Below are 21830 nucleotides of genomic sequence, written 5' to 3' on the forward strand. Positions count from 1 at the left end.
TAGAACGAATTGGGTGGTGTTCCCTCTCTTTCTATTTTGTGAAATAGTTTAGAGTATTGGTATTATGTCTTCTATGAAGAACTGATAGAATTCTGCACTAAACCCATTTGGTCACTGTTTTTGTTTTTGTTTTTGTTTGTTTTGTTTTTTGTTGTTGTTTTGATTTGTTTTGATTGGGAGATTTTTTCATTGCTTCCTTGACTTATTCATTCATTCATCCACTCAGAACATACAATGTGAGTGTCTGTTAATAGAACAGATACTGGGAACCAAGAACATGCTCCCTTTAAGTTTACATTACAGACATGGGCAAGTCAGAAAATAAATACAAACATGAGATGGTATCAATTAGTGAGCAATGCCATGAAGATAATAAAGAAAGTAATGTGAGGGAAAATGACTCTTCACAAAGAAGGATGTGGTACCAAGGGAGGATGAGAGAGGTGCCATACATACATTCAATAATAAAACCTCAGATGAGGAAGAGATATTTGAATAAAGTCCTACACAAGATCTGCATGGAGGCAGTTAGAAGTTCAAAGCTTCAAGTGGAAATGAACTCGGGAAAATAGGACAAAAGCCCAAATATTCTGTGGGCCTGGTGTATGTTCAGAAAGGAAGCAAAAGATGAGGTCAGCAGAGAGTGCAAAGTAGTTTTAATTATGGCGTGTGTTTGTGTATGTATACCTGGGGGAGTGTGCATATGTGTGTAGACCCCTTAGAGGCAAGAATAGGGCATCAGATCCCCTGAAGCTGCAGTTACAGTGATGTGAACTGCTGATTGGGAGATTTTTAATTACTGCTTCTATTTCTTTAGAGGTTATGTGACTGTTTAAATGGTTTATCTGATCCTGACTTAACTTTGGTACCTGGTATTTGTCTAGAAAATTGTCCATTTCCTCCAGATTTTCCAGTTTTGTTGAGTATAGGCGTTTGTAGTAGGATCTCATAATTTTTTGTTTCTTCAGTGTCTGTTATATCTCCCTTTTCATTTCTGATTTTGATAATTTGGACACTGTTTCTGTACCCTCTGGTTTTCTGGCTAAGGGTTTATCTATCTTGTTGATTTTCTCAAAGAACCAGCTCCTGGTTTTGTTGACTATATAGTTCTTTTTGTTTCTACTTGGTTGATTTTGGCACTGAGTTTGATTATTTCCTATGATGCACTCCTCTTGGATGAATTTCCTTCTTTATGTGTTCTAGAGCTTTCAGGTGCTGTCAAGTTGCTATTGTATGCTCTTTCCAGTTTCTTTTTGGAGGCACTCAGAGCTGAGTTTTCCTCTTAGCACTGCTTTGTGTCCCATAAGTTTGAGTATGTTATGCGTTCATTTTCATTAAATTCTAAAAAGTAATTTATTTCTTCCTTGATCAAGTTATCATAGAGTAGATCATTGTTCAACTCTCATGTGTATGTGGCCTTTCTCTTGTTTTTGTTGTTATTGAAGTCCAGCATTAGTCTATGTTGATCTGATAGGATACATGGGATTATTTCTAGCATCTTGTATATGTTGAGGCCTGTTTTGTGAACAGTATATGGTCAATTTTGGAGAAGGTATCATGAGGTGCTGAATAGAAGGTATATTCTTTTGTTTTAGAAAGAAGTGTTCTATAGAACTTCAAATCCATTTCATTCATAGCTTCTGTTAGTTTCACTCTCTCTGTTTAATTTCTGTTTCCATGATCTGTTCATTGATGAGAGTGGAGTGTTGAAGTCTCCAACTATTATTGTGTGAGGTGCAATGTGTGCTGTGAGCTTTAGTAAAGTTTCTTTTATGAATGTGGGTGCCCTTGCATTTGGAGCATAAATGTTCAGAATTGAGAGTTCATATTGGTAGATTTTTCCTTTGATGAGGATGAAGTTTCCTTCCTTATCTTTTTTGGTAACTTTTGGTTGAAAGTTGATTTTATTTGATATTAGCTGGCTACTCCAGCTTGTTTCTTGGAGCCATTTGCTTGGAACATTTTTTCCAGCCTTTTACTTTTAGGTACTGTCTATCGTTGTCACTGAGGTAAGTTTCCTATATGCAGCAAAATGCTGTGTCCTGTTTACATGTCCAGTCAGTTAATCTATGTCTTTTTATTGAGGAATTGAGCCTATTGATATGAAGAGATATTAAGGAAAAGTGATTGTTTCTTTCTGTTATTATTGATGTTAGAAGTGGTGTTATGTTGGTGTGGCTATCTTGGGTTTATTGAAAGATTACTTTTTTCTTTTACTGTTTTTAATATTCTTTGCTTTGTGCATTTGATGTTTTGATTATTATGTAATGGAAGGATTTTCTTTTCTGTCTCAGTCTATTTGGAGTTCTATAGGCTTCTTGCATGCTCATGGGCATCTCTTTCTTTAGGTTAGGGAAGTTTTCTTCTATAATTTTGTTGAAGATATTTACTGGCCCTTTAAGTTCAGAATCTTCACTCTCTTCTATACCTATATCTTTAGGTTTGGTCTTCTCATTTCTTGGATGTTTTGGGTTAGGAGCCTTTTGCATTTTGCCTTTTCTTTGACTATGTGTCAATGTTTTCTACGGTATCTTCTGCCCCTGAGATTCTCTATTCTATCTCTTGTATTTTGTTGGTGATGCTTGTGTCTATGATTCCTGATCTCTTTCCTAGATTTTCTATCTCCATTGTTTTCTCTCTTTGTGACTTCATTGTTTCTATTTCCATTTTTAGTTCCGGGATGATTTTGTTCAATTCCTTTACCTGTTTGGTTGTGTTTTTATGTAAATCTTTAAGGAATTTTTGTGTTTTCTCTTTAAGGTTTCCTACATGTTTACTTGTGTTCTCCTGTATTTCTTTAAGGGAGTTATTTATGTCCTTCCTAATGTCCTCTATCATCATCATGAGATGTGATTTTTAAATCCAAATCTTGCTTTTCCTGTGTGATGGGGTATCTAGGACTTGCTGTAATGAGAGAACTGGGTTCTGATGATGCCAAGTAGCCTTGGTTTCTGTTGCTTATGTTCTTGTGATTGTCTCTTGCCTTCTGGTTATCTCTAGTGCTGTCTGCCCTTGATGTCTCTGACTGGAGCCTGTCCCTCCTGTGATTCTGGTTGTGTCAGAACTCCTCAGAGTTCACCTGTCTCTGGGATCCTGGGATCCTGACCTGGCTGTGTCAGAGCTCCTGGGAGTCTAGCTGCCTCTAGGATCCTGAAATCCTGGTTTGATCAAGCTCTTGAGATCCTGTTTAGTCAAAGGTCCTGAGAGTCAAGCTTTCTCGGGGTGTTGTAGGAGTGGCTGGGGGCCAGAGCCCTGTGTTTGCTCAGGGCACAGGTGCAAGGTAGATGGAACCCATACCTCTGGTGTGGTTTGGGTTTCCCAAGTTCTGTGTGGGTCCCAGGTAAGCTGGGTGTTGGGAAAGATGATGTAGCCTCAATTGTGATCTTGAGTGTGTCAGAGGCACAGTGCTAGTGGTTATGTCCCTGGGAGTCCAGCTTCCTCTGTGATCCTGTGATCCTGTTATCCTGGGCGTTTCAGAGCACCTCTGATCCTGGGCTCATTAGGATGCCTGTGAGGCATGCTGACAAGAACTGGATATAGATCTCTCCTGAGAGACACAGCCAGAACATGTAAAATACAGAGGCGAATGCCAGCAGCAAACCACTGAACTGAGAACGAGACCCCCATTGGAGGAATTAGAGAAAGGACTGAAAGAGCTGAAGGGGCTTGCAACCCCATATGAACAACAATGCCAACCAACCAGAGCTTCCAGGGAATAAGCCACTACCCAAAGACTATGCATGGACTGACCCTGGGCTCCAACCTCATAGGTAGCAATGAATAGCCTAGTAAGGGCACCAGTGGAAGGGGAAGCCCTGGGTCCTGACAAGGCTGGGCCCCAGTGTAGGAGATTGTTGGGGGTGGGGGCAGATGGGAATGGGAACACCTATATAGAAGGTGAGGGGGCTGATGGGCAGGAAACTGGGAAAAGGAATAACATTTAAAATGTAAATAAGAAATACCCAATTTAATAAAGATGGAAGGAAAAACAATGCCCTGAGTTGGGTTCCCCTGGTGTTGTGGGAGTGGATGCGGAGCTAGTGCTAAAGGTCTGCTCAGGCACTGCTCCAGACTGGAAGGAACCCTTGTTTGGGCATTGCCTGGATGCATACTGGGCTTTACAGCATTAATGGGATTGCCCTTATGTCATTAGTTGTGCTAAGGTCTGGGGGCCTCTAACAGCATGGTGATATCTGATACCCTTTCTCAGCTTTGATTATGTTCCTAAGGCAGGGTCTCTCTCGTGTAGGCCAGATAACTTCCAACACTTCAATAAAGTATTCTTTGACTCCTGATGCTCCTGCCTCTATCTTGGACTGAGTGTAGTAATTACGGCTGTACCACCACCATACCTGGCCCCTTCTCTTTCTGAGACAAGGTCTGTGTATCCCTGGGTGTAGGCTGGCCTCTTAACTCAGAGATTCACTTGCCTCTGACTCCCACATGCTGGGATTAAAGGTCTGTGCCACCATGCTCAACAAAAAAAAAAAAAAAAAAAAAAAAAAAAAATCTTATTTGAAACATTTTTTCTTAAGTCTGTTTTTGTTTTGTTTTTCCAGACCAGGTTTCACTGTGCAGCCCTGGCTGTTCTAGAACTTGCTCTGTAGACCAGGCTGGCCTCTAACACTGATCTTCCTTCCTCTGCCTCCTGAGCAGAAGTGATTTCCATCACCATCCGACTATGTCTCTAGTTTCTGTGCCCCATTATATCTCTCCATGTACTTTCTTTGAATTGATCTTAAAGCTCACTTACATTTAGTATATGACAGTTAAGTTCTGGTTGTGAATGTGACTGGATCTCAGAGTCAACTAAAATGCTGGGCCCTGCTGTTAGGGATTTTTGTGGTCAGATTATTTGAGGTGCTGAAGACCCACCCATGGGTAGTCTTCGTAAAAAGTAAATAAAGATGAAACTGCATTTTGTTGGATGCTTTTACTCTTGTGGAAAAGTGTATCCCTTTGCTGATCTTAGAACCAGTTTCTTCATGCTTCTAACATCTGCTGAAGATCATCATCTCTCCAAGAATCCTCCAGGATGAAGGGCCAGACTGGGACTGAAAGACCTGCCCTTGTGGTCTGAGCAACTACTAAGATCTTGGGTTTCCCAGTGAGTTGACTACTGGAGTACTACAAGAATGGACTGCGTAAGTCACTCTATCACGTCCTCTTTTAACATATATTCACCCTGTGGAAGCAGTGGTTCTCAACCGTCTTAATTGCTTCTACCTTTAAAACAGACCGTGGTGAACCCAAAACATAAAACTTTCATTGCTACTTCGTAACTGTAATTTTGCTAGTTACAGGTCATAATATAGATATCTGATATGTGAAAGGGTCCCCTGACCCCCCCCAAAGGGTTTGTGACCCCCAGGTTGAGAACTACTGCTCCAAAGACTTCTAATAAGTAAAATCTCCTACTTTTTTGTAGGAAATTATACTTTCTGGTAGGTAATTTCCAACTTTGTGCTTTAGCTGTATCCTAAAACTGGTAGGTTTTGTTTTTATTTTTTGGGGGGGTGGGGGGAGGGGAAGCAGTTCGTGTGACCCAGCAAGTGAGGATGACCTTAAATTCCTGATTCTGCCCTCACCTCCCAAAGACCATATGCCTGCCTCTGATGGATCAATATGTTTATCATGCGGTTTTAAATCTTTTCTACCTTCCATTGCTTTCTCAGTTAGTTCACAAACTGGGTGGATCTATTTGGTTTCCAAACACAATTTTTTTTGTTTGTTTACTATTTATTTCTAAATGACCGGAAAACATGATCTGGTATCACCAAATTTACTCTCTAAATGTGTAGACTAAATTGGACATGGTGGCACGCACCTTTAATCTGAGATTAAACAAATATAGGCAAACATAGGCAGATCTCTGTGTGTTTGAAGTCTACGTGGTGAGTTTCAGGACAGCAAGGGCTAACGGTATATAGAGAGAGTCTGTATCAAGAAACTAGAAATAGAAAAATAAATAAGATTTGACTAAACATTTTCATGCTTCAAGGACAAAAAGTCTTCTTTATAACCTCACAGACCTTTGACAACTCATTATCTTGACAGGATAAAGCACCTGCTAAGAGATTAGTGAGGCACACCTCTGGGTGTCAGAGAAAACTGGATCGTGAGCACTGTGATCGAACGAATAGACTAAAATGATTATAATGACTGATTCAAAATATGAGGACTGTAATTGTAATGCTATTCATTACTGGGAACTCCTGGAAGGTCAGAGGCCTAGTGGAGGAAGTGGAAGCTGGTGTCCCTTGAAAGCTGAATCTTAAATGTCTTCTATATCTCAGTTTTTTTCTTGTCATACAATAAACAAATAGCCTTTGCCACACACTCCCTCCCACTCCATGACTTGCTAGGAACAAGCACGGATTATACCCTCTGAAACCTGAGTCTAAATTAACTTTTTTCCGTTTATATTGTCTGCTCAGGATTTTGGTCACAATACAAAACTAATAAACAGTAGCAAACCAACAAAAGACATTTTGTAAATGCGGGCTGGCAGGCTTACAAAATAAGTCTGACCAGAGTTTGATAGCTCTTGGTCTAAATGGCCTCTTGGTACTTTGATAATCGTAAGAGCCTGTTACCTCACACGAAAGTTTCATAACTCTTGAAAATCAATTACTAGCTTACCTTGCCTTCTCTTTAAGAGTCAAGTGGATTGGGGAGGGAGGCAAAAAAAAAAAAAGAAAGAAAGAAAGAAAGAAAGAAAGAAAGAAAGAAAGAAAGAAAGAAAGAAAGAAAGAGTCAAGTGGATTTGCTCTTAAGTGATCCGATTTAGGAATTCAGACATTTTAGCTACCCAACCCTGCAACACTTTGCAGTGAGAGGCTTAAGGCTATCTACTTAGAGCAGAGAATGTATTCTACTTGGTGAGATAGATATAATTATACCCATTTTATGAAAGAAAACATGAAGGGTCAGATGTTTAGAAAAACATGCCCAGTTTCTCATAGCAGTGGAAAAACTGACATTTCCCAATCCAGAACTTCTATTTTCAAATCCAATGCTTATAGTAAGCTAGTTGATTAACCCAGTCCCGTTAACAGTCATGTGTTAAGGAATTAAAGTGCACCATTCATTCCCAGGTGAGACAAGAGCCAGGGGGTAGTGAGTGACATTGTTCCCCTTTAATCCAACACTCTGAGGCAAAGGCAGGAGGAGCTATGCTGCCTGGTCTACAGAGTGAATAACAAGACAGCCAGTGCTACACAGAGAAACCCTGTTTCAAAAATAAAATAAAAATTAAGACACCCACTCAGACGGACTCACTAGAGGCAATAAAGCACCAAAGCTGCTAGAACCAGGGTGCTGAGGCTTGCAAGCTGAGCAAACTCCTCTGGGCTTGATCCTGAACGGAAATGGTTGTCTACAGCGCACTCAAGCTCACTGACCTTGCTACGGTGACCCCAACCCTAAGGCTGCGCGGCCCGTTAGGGCTCTCCCGCTTCCCAACGGCCTGAAGCGCCTGGCATCTAAAAATATCACTTTAAATAACCCTCTTTAAATGTGCCTTGTCTTTTTCCTGAAAACAGATGCTGTCAACACTTTGGCCTCTATTAATCACAGCCTTGGTCTCCCTGCTGATTCAGCCAGCGACCCGTCCCTTTCCAGAACACTGATTTTCCACACTATTCCCCCTCACAGATCAAGTCCAGGCACCCCGAGAAGGGCACTGGACGTTAGGTGAAACCACCCAAAAATAAAATCCCCGATTTTCTCAGCAGTCGCTTTAGGGTCGCATCCTGTGACATTCACAAGGCTTTTCTCCGCCCAGTCAGTGACGGGAATCTCGTGACTGAAAAGCACAGCGCAAGAGTGCCGCTGGGAGTACGGAGGAGGAGCCGCAAGCTCAGGCTCTCTGGTTCAGCCCCGACGGCCGCGCGTGCGCAGTGTCTTGCCTAGGGATCTCTTTCCCGCCGCTCACACTAGGAAGTCAAACGCCAAATCTGTCCCCGCGCAGCTGCAGCCGCCGAGGCGCCCGCCCAGCCCGAGGCGCGCCTGCGCACGTCCCCACGCACGCTCCGGCGTACGGCGGCGGCCAGGGGTCGCGAGCCGGTGGGAGACCCGCGCGCGCGGAGCAGCCCGGGGAGTCGGCGCTTTTTTTCCCTCCCTCCCCCCACTCCCCTCCCCGCTCCCTTCCCCCTTCCCCAAGAATGTTCCGCTACGAGGTGAGTGGCTGCGACCGGAAATGACCCCTCCCTCGCCCGCGCGCCCCCTTTTTCCTCTGCTGCCCGTCGCGCGGGTCTTGTGCGGCTGAGGAGGGGGCAGGGCGCGGACGGCTGGCGACCTGGCTTCGGCCGCCGGGCTCGGGTGGGGCCCGAAGCGCACCTCGGGGGGCGGGACTGGCTAGAGCCGGCCGCTGGTTTGCGGCTGGGAGAGCCCGTTAAGTGCGGTAACCTGACCCTTTCCTTGCGCCTCCGCTCGTGGAGCTGCCTTGGAGACCTGCATTGCTCCTACTCCGTGGCAAAATCCCCGGGGAATGCCCACGGAAGCGTTTCCCGCCCTGCACCCGGAACCCCTTCACCCGGATTACACACACCCGTGTGTACGCGGGCAGCGGTCAGGTGGAGGGTTAGGAACTGGCCCTTGGGCTGAGACTAAAGTCAGCTTGTAAGGAAGGCTCGGAGTGGGGAGGGGGCGTGTCCCCCAGAAGTTCCTTCTAGGTGAATGGAGGAAAGTGTGGGTTTGGTGACGCCTGGAGAATGTAGCTGTTTGCTGACGGTCATTTACTGCTGTGTGACCTTGAGCAACTCCTAATCTTGGGGCCAAACAGATTCCGGATTTATAGTTTAGGGACTGAGCTAGGAAAATCCTTACTGAGCCATCCTGATTTGGCCCAGTAGATCGTTGTGATATAAAGAGTTGCTAGAAGTTGCTTCTGGTATGGAGGCAGTTGCAGGACTGGCTCTTTAGGGGAGGAAGATTGGGTAGAAAGGCCCTTCAGAGTTCCCAGGTAAGTTATATCACAAGCTGTAACACTACTGTGTGGAATTCCATTTTGGAATCTTTGAACATTGAAAACAATAGAATGCTTGACTTTACATATGTGACTCAACTCACTTTGTGAAAAGATGAAGAGTGATGATGAGATACTGTGAATATAAGTTGCCAGAAGCAAAGAAAACTTGGTAAACTGAATAAATTTGAATTGGGAGAAATGATTGAAATTAGCATATACTTACTAAGCTTGTCTAGTGATCTTTACTCCCTGGAGGCTGAGGCAGGAGAATCAGGAGTGCTAAGCCATCCTGTACCTAGAGAAACAGTAACTAAAACAAAATAAAGTAGAACATACCCAAGATGTTATGGTGAGTCTAGCTAATATTCAGCTTTCTAAAATCTTTGCCTCCTTTGATCTTCACACAGATTTCTTTCATCAAGTTGTGTTTGGCTCAGAATTACAGTTTAAGGGACTGAGATTTAGTACCTAGTATAGAGTGTGAAGACATAGTGGGTCCTCAGAAGTTGTCTGGGAGAGTTGTCTGGGAGCCGGAGCAATGGCTGCTCTCCCACAAACCCTGGGTTCAATTCCCAGCACCCACATGGCAGCTCATAACTTGTAACTACAGTTCCAGGGGACCTAGCACCATCACATATACATGTATGCAGGCAAAACACCAATGCATATAAAATAAAAAGAAATTAAAATGTTTTTTCAAGTTTCCTATTAGGCAACTTTATAAGAGTAGAACAAGAAGTTGTGATTGTTTTTTTAATATTTAATCTGCATTCTGGCTGAAAATGATTGCTTTCTGCTTTCTGGCTAGAGTTTAGTCCTACCGGAAAGAGGAAGAAAGATGGACAGATTTAAAAGCATTGAGAAAACGACATGGATATAGTGAGGACGATGTAATTTTGTTGAAAAGGTTGCATGATAATAAAGTGTTCATTTATAATTACCACTATTTCAGACAGTTATATAAAGAAATTGTGTGTTCATCTACAATAAATCTTAAAAAATCATTTAAAGGGTCCAACTTTAAATGACTACATAAATGTGATGAGAAGTTAATCCTTTTTTTTCTTCCCGTAGTCTTTGGAGGATTGTCCTCTAGATGAAGATGAAGATGCATTTCAGGGCCTGGGAGAAGAAGATGAAGAAATTGATCAATTTAATGATGATACATTTGGATCAGGTGCAGTTGGTAAGTGACATCTTTTATTACTGTCTTCGTTGATCTCATCAAGTACTTTGGTGTTAGGTCAACCTCTAATGTGAGTTTTCTGTGTATGCACAAGTGTAGGTAAGTGTGTGGCATGGCTGTTTTGTGAAGGCCAAAAAAAGACCTCAAGAGCTGGAGCTCACATTCTACCTCGTTAAGACAGGATCTCTCTTGTTTCTTCCACAGTGCTACATATTTCAGACTAGGTGGCCCAACAATTTGGGTCATTCTTGTGTCTCCATCTCCTGTCCCAAAGTAGAAATACTGGGATTACAGATGTTGACCTGTGCATCCAGCTGTGTTCTAGGGATTGAATTCAGATCGTCAGACTTGTACATGAATTGGTTTTATCTACTCAGGTGAGCTGGGTATTCTTCCTGACCCAGTTTTGTTTATATAATATAGCCTTCACTAAGTCATAACAGTTCATCTTCTGTTCTGGTCACCTGGGCCTCTTTGCCTCACCTATAACAGGTATTCTCAATTCTCCATAGCTCTAGGTTGATATTATAAGGAAATAATTGGAAAAGTAAACATTTAAATGAGGTTGAAAGTAATCCTGGATAAAGGACGTATTTGTAAAGAATACAAGGAAAACTAATAGATGTATCGAATATTCTGATCTAGTATGTAAGACATTTTAAAATTCACTTTACCACAGTCAGATAGAGGAAAAACTTGAGTTCTAGGCTAGCTAGACTATATGGGGGAGTGGGGGAGGATCCCAAAAAAGGGAAGAAAAAGCCAGGCAGTGGTATATACGTTTAATCCCAGCATTTGGAAGGCAGAGCTCCCGGACAGCCAAAGCTACACAGAGAAACCCTATCTCATACACCCTCAAAAGTGGGAGGAAGCTCGTAGGCTATCACTAGCATAATAATTTCTACTGTCTCAGTTTTTTCAGTACAGTGGCAACACTATATAAAGTTGGGTGATAAAATATCTTCATAAATTAATAACTTGTCCATAGAACAAGTACAGAGAAAGTAGAATAACAAGATAGTTTATAAAGAACAAGTAGAGTACAGATGAAAACCTGAAATGTAGATATTCCTGCTTCAGCAGTAGCAGTGGAATGCAGTGTTTAGGTTGGGGTGTGTGTAACTATTTGTGATTTTAGGGGGAATTGCCAAAGTTCAGTCTGTACAACAAGTGTTTCAAGTTAAATAATGAAGAAAGCCCAGAAAAATACAGCACTAGTGGGTTATCCCAAGGTGTTCAGTACCAAAAGCCTTTTAAAATCCTAACAGTAGATACTGATTGCAATAATTTAAACAGTTAAGTCTTCAGAGCTCACAGAGTTAAGTGAAGTGGAAAAATTGGAAAGGTTTGTTCTTGTCTCCTGTTTGCAAAAATCAGTAGAAAACCAAAACTGTCCTGAGGGAGAGCAGCAAGAAATGCGCTAACAATGGAAGCAGTGCTCAGTAGAGAGAAGAGTTACGGAATCTTAGAGGATAGCCAGAGTTAGGAAATGAGATTGTTCAGGAGCATGGTACGATCCAAGATGCTGTCTCCATGGAGATAGCAAAGGAAGCTGTGTAGACTAGAATTACAAGCACTGAGAGGTGATACAAATTGCAAATTGTATTTAGAAGGTAGTTTAGCAGTAACCCCTAAAACACAGGAAAAGCTATAAACCGTATATACTTGTGTCTAGATTTCTCTAATAAAATACTGTATAGAATGTTCAGTATTAAAATGCATATGATTAATATACTTCACTAAAATGAGAGAGCATAGTATGTTCTCAATTTGAACCTTGACAGAATGGTCTTTGCCTTCTCACTGACATTCAGAGTTTTGAAAATATACCCCTATTGTGGTAAAAATTAAAAAGCCTTCTCTATCAGTTCCCTCAAGCCGGATCTGCTCACTCTGGCTGCTACTCTGCCACGCAGTCCGCAAACCGCTCTCTTCCAGCTGTCTCACTTTTAGCTGCCCTCTCTGTGTGGTCCCCTAGGCAGTAGTTACCATGTCTCTGTCTCTGTCTCTCTCTCTCTCTCTTTCTCTCTCTCTCTCTCTTACACACACACACACACACACACACACACACACCCCTACCTCATTCTGTGGGCCCTGTGTGTTGTCACTCTACTCGGGCAACAGAACCAGATCCGCATGCCCCAACGGCCTTTCAGCTATTTCTTTTACACGCTACCCTCTTTAGCCCAGTAAAATCAAACTTCCAAAAAGTTGTAATTTAGCAATTAGATTTATATGTTAAATTCTCAATCCACAATTCACCCACATAAGAAATTCACTACCAATTGATAAAGATATAAACAGCCCACCTAGACAAGATAAAATCAAGCTAGTTCACCTAAATCTGAACCATCCTCCTCTGAAGACTGCATCTTAATCTCCTCCTTTATCCCCTCTCCTGCCTTACAAATCTTTGTCCTCGCCCCACTCTCTACTGTCCAATCATGTATCACCTTGACATCAACTTACATACCCCCTCCAGTGACATTTCTGTTTGTCATCACAAGCTAGGAACACTGACCTGAAAGGATACTAGGTTCTATAGACTCATTTATGTGATCAGGTAAAGGTCCTCGGTGCATAGTAAAGAACAGTTAGTAAAATATAGAAGCAGCAAGGTAATGTGGCTCGCTTACTTTGCACCTGAAGCAGAAGAATGATTAAGGACTTATTTGCCTACAAAGATTATTATGGAGCAGTTTTCCAAAGGTCAACTTTGTAAATTGAAATTCTTCCTCTTTTTGTGTGTGTGGGGGCGGGGGGAGTGGACAGGTGTTTTTTGTTGTTGTTGTTGTTGTTGTTGTTGTTGTTGTTGTTTTGATTTTGGGACAGGGCTTCTCTGTATGACCTTGACTGTCCTGGAACTCTGTAGACCAGGTTGGCCTTGAACTCAGAGATCCACCTGCCTTTGTCTACCAAGCACCATTGTTAAAAGTGTGTGGCAGCACTGCCAGGCTGGTAAACTGAAATTCTCAATTCCTTACATTTTTGTTATAGAAAAAATTGCCTTCTAAGTTGATCTGTAAGTTCCTTGGAAAACCATTATAGACAGACAGAGGGAATACAGAGTGTAAAATGTTGATTTGATGATTTGTAATTAGTAGGGTCAGCACCTTGAATAATACCTGTTAGCATAGTGGATACTTTAAGTCACTGGCTACAAAAGTTCTGATATCACCTTTCCCTAAGAAACTTAACTTTGCCTTCTCAGAGTAACAAATGGTGTTAGAGTAATCCCTATTCATTATCCGGAAATAAGTTTACACTTAAACAGTGCATGGAAGTCCACACCTTTATTCCCAGCATTTATGAGGCAGATGCAGGTGGATCTCTGAGCTCTAGGCCAGTCTGGTCTACAGAGTATGTTCCAGGATAACTAGAGCTATACAGAGAAGGGGGGGGGGGGGGGGTGCTTACACTTACCTGGTGATCATAGGCTCCATTCTCAATAATTAACATTTATTATTAATATTTATAGCAATTTTGTTTTCCCTGTATTAAAATTGAACTAACGGCACACAAGGCAAGTGCTTTACCACTGAGCTCCATCCCCAGCCCCAGTGTTATCCTAATTTTAACAGATAAGGAAGCACAGTGGCCGAGGGGTTCAGAGACTAAATACAATTAGTGTGAGCTACTAGCTGTAAGACAGATGTGTTTGGGGAAGTCTGAACCACTGTTATCTGAAAGAGCTCCATGTTCCTTCCTCCCTCTATTTTTTGTTTTTACTTAGGAATAGCCTGGAGATAGGCTTTAAGTGTGGTAAAAAGTTTATGGAAAGAGTTCATTGGGATATACTGGTTTATTGGGTGAAGGAATGTCTCCTTTCTTTTTATTATTTGACCAGTGTTATACTTAGGTCAAACATTGGCATATAGTTAAACAACTATTTTTAGTTTATTTGTGTTCATGTTTTAGTTGATTTGTATGTACTTGCTGTATGTGAAGAGTGCATATGTGTGTGGAGTTGTTAGTTTCACTTTTTGTCATATATGTTTGTGTGGTGTATGTGTGTGTGCATGTTCGCATGTGTGAGGATATGGAGGTTAATGTCAGGTGACTTCCTATCACTTTCCCACTTTTATCTACTGAGATGAACTGAATCCAGAGCTTGCTAGTCTATCTAGCGAACTTGGCCACAGGATTCCTCCCCACCAACCCCATTACCTCTAGGATTACAGATTGGACACCCACTCAGGTTTTTTTAATGGATTGCTAGAGATAGATTTGAACTCTTGACCTCATGCCTGTGTGGCTGAGCCATCTCCCCAGTTCCAGTTACCCTTTTTTTTTTTAAACAAATCTCTCTTTTTTAAAAAGATTTATTTATTATATATAAGTACACTGTAGCTGTCTTCAGACACACAAGAGGGCATCAGATCTCATTACAAATGGTTGTGAGCTACCATGTGTTGCGGGAAATTTAACTCAGGACCTCTGGAAGATCAGCCAGTGCTCTTACCCACTGAGTCATTTCTCCAGCCCTTTACCCTTTTCTTAATGTTTGGTAATTTGCCCTTGATATATATATATAGTTTCCTAAGACAGGGTTTCTCTGTGTAGCCCTGGGTGTCCTAGAACTCACTCTGTAGACCAAGCTGGCCTCAAATGCATGGAGATCCACTTGTTTGTGAGTGTGGGATTAAAGGCATGTTCTACTACTACCTGGCTAAACTCTTTAATCTCTGTCTGAAGTGTATGTTTCCCTTTTGAGTATAACAAGGTGTCTTCAGAGCTTCTCATAATAAAGTAGCTCCTTAAATTATTTTCTATAAGATGGACATTTCAAGAAAACGTGTCAGTTGACCATGCATTTGGTTTAAAACCACACATGAAAAATGACTTATGTGTATAAGCTTGGTTGTGTTTATAACTCTTGACTACAATCTTTTTGTAGTGATACAAAGTGATCCATTAATTTAAGGACACCTTAATGGGACTAATATGTTTTGATCTTTCACAGAGTTCTAAAGTAGCAGGCCTTAAGTCCTTTGACACCAAAATCTTGAATTTGGAAGTTCTATCTGCATAGTTTTTTTCAATCATTAGTATTATGTATGTGATACATTTCTACTTGATAAACAGTGAATTTTATATACATAGACTGGCCCTAAAATACGTAAGCCCATAAATACTTAAGATTCTAAGATATGCATCATGTTTCTTACAGTGTGCTTTTAAATCCTCTGAATGTTCTAGGAAATAAACCAAATTATAGTTTGATGATAGAATAGGTTCATATATAATAGTGAAAAATAATGAGAAAAAATTAGTAGTTATATCTTGTATTTATACATGAAAAGATATTCAAGATATATTATAGCGAGAGAGTTAAAATCCTGGTTCTGTTGTCATCTTCACAGTCTGACTTACCTTTGACCATCCATTTATTTTAATTTTCAGTCAGCCTTTTATTCCATGTTCCGTAAAATATTCTTCTAATGACAGTGTGTCATTTGCTTATTCGTTGTATTCATTTTCTCTATTTGTTTTCCTTTTCCAATGAGGGAAATGTGAGGGTAGCATCCTTGTATACACTGGATCCTGTGTTCCTAATACAGTGCTGGTCATATAATAGAGACTTAACAGATACTGAATGAAGTAGATTCAAAGACTTAGATTCCAAGTTCTCAACCTTTGTAATGCTGTGTCCCTTTAATACAGTTTCTCATGTTGTCATGACCCTCATTCATAAAAATTTTTGTTGCTACCTCATAACTGTAATTCTGTGACTATTATTAATAATAATGTATTTTTAAAGATAAAGGTTTGTCAAAGGAATTCCAACCCACTGGTTGAGAACCACTGGCTTAGAAGAAGTTGGCTATGAAAATTTAAAAGAAAGTCCTCTGTTAGTACTACATGTTTTTACTTTGTCCTAAAGTTTTTGCCTGAGACAAAATCTGAAAGATAATACATAATATTATAAAGCTCTGTCTTTAGTTTAGAAATCAGCTTCAGACTAGTGTTCAGACACCTTTAATTGATAGTGTAAACTGTTGGTTGATCCAAAAGCTTGGTTTTTAGGGGATGAATGGGAGGGAAGGTTCCCACATGTATGTCCAGGTGCATGCCTGTGTGTGTGTGTGTGTGTGTGTGTGTGTGTGTGTGTGTGTGTGTGTAGGCGAAGCAAGTGTCAGATCCTTGGAGCTAGAGTGTCAGACATCTTCAGGACCCCTGACTTGTTATGCAGGTGCTAGAATCAAAACCCCAGTCTTTATTATTACACAGCAAGTACCATTAGCCACTAAGCCATTCCTCCAGAGCCCTAGAACTTGTATTTTATTCCTAATATAATTTTCTTTTTTAATAACGAAAAGTTCAGTTTATGTATGCCAGTCAGCTTTCAGAAACTTAAAATACTATAACACGCTTTTGTTTCTGTAAGATAGATAGATGGATGGGGGATGAGGGAAGAGAGACTTCTTTGAGACAGGGTCTCATTGTGCTACTCTTGCTGGTCTGGAACTTGTTGTGCAGGCCTGGCTAACTCAGCGCCCACAGACATCTATCTGCCTTTGCCTCCCAGGGGCTGGATTAAAGACATGCACCATCCTGTGCAGCTGAGCTACATTTTTAAAATAAACTGACCTGTCTTACAGATGACGATTGGCAGGAAGCACATGAGCGCCTGGCTGAGTTGGAAGAGAAGTTACCTGTGGCAGCTGATGAACAAACAGGCAATGGAGAGAGAGATGAGATGGACTTGTTGGGTGACCATGAGGAGAATCTAGCAGAAAGGCTCAGCAAGATGGTGATTGAAAATGAGCTAGAAGATCCAGCTGTCATGAGGGCAGTGCAGACCAGGCCAGTTTTACAAGTAAGTTACTTTGATTTGGGACTCACAATAGCTCAATAACAACAGATTAATAATTAAAGTGCTGAGCTTTGTCATTTATTTTCCGTTTAATAACAGAATTACATGCACCATAGAAAATTAATTAGTCAGGTGGGATGGCTTACACCTCTAATCCCAGCATTAGGGAGTCTGGGGCATGTGGCTTGGAGCTAGCCTAGCTATTTAGCAAGTTCAAGGACAGCCTGAGCTCAGAATAAGACCCTATCTCCTAAAAGAAGACAAATCAAAAGGTTGATAATTCCTGATATTGACAACTTTGTAGATGAAGTTGGGGAGTCATGTGCATTCTGGGATACTGGTTTATTCCCCAGTAGTATAGTTCAAGTCTGAGAACCACACCATTCTAGACTCTTTGTGTTTTCCTTTTTTTGGCAGCCTCAACCAGGAAGTCTGAATTCCAGCATCTGGGATGGATCTGAAGTTCTGAGGCGAATCCGTGGACCACTGCTTGCTCAGGTATTGAGCATTCCTTCTCATGTGGATGACTCACAGCCACAGATAAGGTGGCTCCTCTTGTCGTCCTTGTCTTGTAATCATATACAAGTATGTATTGTTCATCAGTATTATCTTGACTGCTAATGCTCCCTTCCTCAGCCCTCAGGTTTTAAAAGCTGAGAAGGAGTTGGTAGAACTCGTAGGTGTCAGTGTATGATTTGAGTTAGTTAAAAATCTAGCCAAAACTGCATATCAAGGACTGATTGTTTGACAGTGGTGGGGCACAGGGCCAAATGCTGATTATAAAAGGATAATGCAAAGGAACTTTATGGGAGTGATAAATTTGGTGTTATGTATTTGGTCAGAGAATTATATACCAAAGAATGACTTTTACTGAGTATGAATTAAAGTTAAAATAATTTCTCAAGGTATCCTTGGCATCTGTGGAGATTATTAAAATATCACAAGTTAGCTAATATCTCTATCATTTTTAACAATTTCCTCAATTAGGAAATGCCTACAGTGTCTGTATTAGAATATGCCTTGCCTCAGAGGCCCCCACAGGGCCCAGAAGATGACCGGGACCTTTCTGAGCGAGCTTTACCAAGGCGGTCAACATCACCTATCATTGGAAGTCCTCCTGTTAGAGCTGTTCCTATAGGCACCCCACCTAAGCAGATGGCGGTTCCCAGCTTCAACCAACAGGTACCTTTCATTAATGTACACAGCCCAGAATATTGGGAATCTGGGCAAAATTATTTGGGGTTCTGGGAGGAGGGTGGACGTTGTGGGTAGGCATTAAAAGAATAGCCAATTAGAGAAGATAGTATAAATGAGACACATTCCCTAATTCCATTTGCTGCTGCTGCTCCTGCTGCTGCTGCTTCTACCTTCTAACTGGGGGAGAAAAGAGTAGTTAAGCACATTAGTACATATGTCCTTTTTTTAAAGTGTTTTGCTGGCTGCCGGGTACATTAGCAGAAAGAATACTGAAAGCTGGGGGGAGTGGGAACACTCAGCATTGTCCACATCCCTTTTTACCTTTAAGATATCCCTGCTTTCCCTAGAGCCTGTGCAGTCCTGTTCCATAGACTTTCCTCCACCTGAAACCAGCAGCTGAAAAGGAAGGCCAATTTGGAAGGTATGGGGGGAGGGTGGTGTTGGTATGGCCTAGTTAGGCTCAATATCCTAAGAAATGGTGGAGTCACAACATTGCTGAGCATGGCGGCCATATCACCGAGGCTTCAGAATAGGACTTAGTTAATCCTCCAGCTTTCTTATCATTCCTTCTCCCTTAATACAACCAAAACAGATCCTCTTGGAGAAAATTTTCAAGTCAGAATGTCTGCTGGTACTTCCCTCAGATAGCATGGAAGGGTGGGGATACTGGAGAATTAGCTAAATCATCTTCAGTTAAGATAAAGTGATTTATGAGAGGAAGTGACCAAAGGTTCTCTTTTTGAACTCATAGCCAGAGCAATTTGCTTAGAATCAGGGTTTTGCATTGAGTTCTGTGTCTCTACCAGTACTCGAGGGGAGGGAGTGTAGGAAGGCAAAAGACTGATTTCATTGAATGTAGTTGTGTATCTGTTTGTCCTAATAGATTCTGTGTCCGAAGCCTGTTCATGTCCGGCCCCCAATGCCACCACGTTATCCTGCTCCCTATGGTGAGAGGATGTCTCCAAACCAGCTCTGCAGTGTCCCGGTATGTCTCTTTACAACATAGCAGGATTGTTTAATGTGAACTTCATGTTCACCATTAGTATTTAGTAGAGCCGACATTTATTTCCTAGATTGTATGTATTCCTTGTAATCTCCATTTTATTTTCTAGAATTTTCAGTCCCAAGGTTAAAGGACAGAAGTTTACTCTGTTTCTTGACACCTTTAAGATTCTAAGCTCAGCTAGGCATTGCTATGTAATCCTAGCACTCATTAGACTGAGGTAAAAGCAATCTTAATTCCAAGCTAGCCTGGTCTATATAGTGAATGAATTAATTCCAGGCCAGCCTGGTCTACATAGTGAATGAATTAATTCCAGGCTAGCCTGGTCTACATAGTGAATGAATTTCAAACTGAGCTACTTAGCAAGTCTCGTCTCAACAAAAAGAAGCAGCACAGAAAGATTCTAATTTCCTTTTTAACCTCTGGTTTCTGCTGCCTGAGCCTTGGCTGTCTTTTTCCTGTTACATGGACATAGTGTTTTGTAATTTCTAGCATTCTTTTCTGATATTAGGCTCACGGGTTTGGGAGTTTTTAATATCTAACTTTATACCAAATTTATACTGAGTTTGCTTGACATATTGATGTTTGTTCCATAATATGAACATAAAATCCCTTTTTTGTGTCCTCAGAACTCCTCCCTCCTGGGCCACCCTTTTCCTCCTAGTGTTCCTCCTGTACTCAGTCCTCTGCAGAGAGCACAGCTTCTGGGAGGAGCACAAGTAAGCCTACAGTTTACTGAACCCATAAAGATAATCCTGTTGTCCTAAGATTAATTGCTCGACACCTTCTTCTTTCGCTGTTAGCCACTTTTCCCGCCCCCGTTTTGTTTTCTCAAGTGAAGTTATTAATGAAAACTGTTTACTTTTGGTGGTGCATGCCTATATTCCCAACACTTAGAAGGCTGAGTTAGAATTACGCATTTAAGGCCATCCTGGGCTATATGGGCATTCCCAAGCAGTCTGAAATACCTAATGAGTCCCGGTCACAAAGGTGGGTGGGGCCAGTGACGATTGCTAAGTCTACATCAAAGATCCCGTCCCTCTTTGCAGCTACAGCCTGGACGAATGTCTCCCAGCCAGTTCGCACGGGTCCCTGGATTTGTTGGTAGCCCATTGGCTGCCATGAATCCTAAGTTGCTACAAGGGCGTGTTGGGCAGATGCTTCCTCCAGCACCAGGCTTCCGTGCCTTCTTCAGTGCTCCACCCCCTGCCACGCCACCTCCACAGCAACACCCTCCTGGCCCAGGACCTCACCTCCAGAACCTAAGGTAGGGAGGGAGAGCATGCCTCTGCCTCTGACGAGCCACTGTCAGCTGTCCTTTAAAGTCCTGATACTTGCTCATACGGTGTTCGAGGAGTCGAGGATTCTTAGTTGTCAGAGAACTGCTTGAGCCTTCAGGCTGTACGCTGCTCTCAGGAGTGTCATGCTTCTTTGCACATGATAAATTGACTGCTGCTTTTACTTTTTCTGAAATTTCACTCCATACCATTTTATAAAGACTCGTGTAGTAAAATTATTACACAGTGCTGATGACTAAGGAATTGCCACAAACCTCAGGTGCAGACAGAAGCCAAGAAGCCAGCTGACCTCAGTGCCAGCTGAGTTGCTTGCTTCTGTGTTATGGTTTGATAAGGAAACAGACTTGGTTTCTGCTTTGGTAAAATTGTGTCTTATATAAGTCACAGCAGTTTATGTTCTTAAGAGAAAAATCAGTAAAGTATACATAAATGTGGGGAAAGTTAATTTTAGTCCAAGGAACTGACTGGCAAATTGGAAACCCATGTAGCAGACTAGAAACTAAGAGTCACATTGCAGTCTGTCTTTGAAGTATGTCAACCAGCAGGCTAGATACTCAGCAGAGCTTAATTTCCTGATAGAGGTTACTTCTGAGCGACTTCTGGTTTGGGCTATTAGACGTCCCTGATTATGGAAGGCAGTTTTTTAAAGTCAATGGATTATAAGTGTAAATGTCTATAAAATGCTTTCATAGCAGTTTCTATACAAGGATTTGGTTAAACTTTGGTCAGGTTGACATGTAAAATTAACTGCCACCATACACTTTCTGTCCCATTCACACACAAAAATTAAATACATTAAAGTATTAGGGATAAAAATTTGTATTGTTTTACTACTAGTGCACTGAGTTTCATAGTTACCCTCTTGGGTTTGAGAATTGGTCATTGTGGAAGAAATATAAAAATATGGCTTTCCCTTCTAAAAGTCTATTTATAATACACTGGCTATCCCTTGAGTGAACCTATGTGAAGTTATCCTGTATTGACAGCCTTTTTTAAAATAAAGTCAATTAAGATGAGATATCAAGGACCATTTTCCTTTTTTTTCTTAGACCTCAGGCCCCAATGTTTAGACCAGACACAACTCACCTTCATCCACAGCACCGGCGCCTGCTGCACCAGAGGCAGCTGCAAAGTAGAAAGTGAGTATTCATAGTTTTGTTTATGTGGCCCTAGGATACATAAAGCCTCTGCCTTTTATATAAAGCCATTTTATAATTATGTACCTAGATAAATTAGGGAAACTAGGTATAGTTGTGAAGAACTTTCAACATCCGCTTTTTCTATGTATATATGTGTATAATTCCTTCTCACTTCCAAAAATGTGCTAGTATATGTATTTTTGCAGGAGAGAAAAAGGA

General features: G+C 41.4%; 1 protein-coding gene across 4 annotated transcripts in view; it reads left to right on the plus strand.

The window, feature by feature from the left end:
- Positions 1-7986: 7986 nt before the first annotated feature.
- Positions 7987-21830, plus strand: part of Patl1 (PAT1 homolog 1, processing body mRNA decay factor) — a 31862-nt gene continuing 18018 nt past the window's right edge. Inside the window, exons 1-9 of one of the 4 annotated variants that reach the window (XM_063268467.1) lie at positions 7987-8180; positions 10046-10157; positions 16760-16977; positions 17392-17472; positions 17962-18156; positions 19055-19156; positions 19804-19893; positions 20224-20441; positions 21522-21611. In XM_063268467.1, coding sequence (XP_063124537.1) covers positions 8166-8180; positions 10046-10157; positions 16760-16977; positions 17392-17472; positions 17962-18156; positions 19055-19156; positions 19804-19893; positions 20224-20441; positions 21522-21611 — 1121 coding nt within the window. In that variant the 5' untranslated portion in view covers positions 7987-8165. Of the gene's footprint in view, positions 8181-8277; positions 8966-10045; positions 10158-16759; positions 16978-17391; positions 17473-17961; positions 18157-18518; positions 18593-19054; positions 19157-19803; positions 19894-20223; positions 20442-21521; positions 21612-21830 lie in introns of those variants that run through there. The other 3 variants (NM_001108520.2, XM_063268466.1, XM_039084308.2) reach the window with 3 other exon arrangements.

This window comes from Rattus norvegicus, chromosome 1, assembly GCF_036323735.1.
Source record: "Rattus norvegicus strain BN/NHsdMcwi chromosome 1, GRCr8, whole genome shotgun sequence".
NCBI classification, from domain to species: Eukaryota; Metazoa; Chordata; class Mammalia; order Rodentia; family Muridae; genus Rattus; species Rattus norvegicus.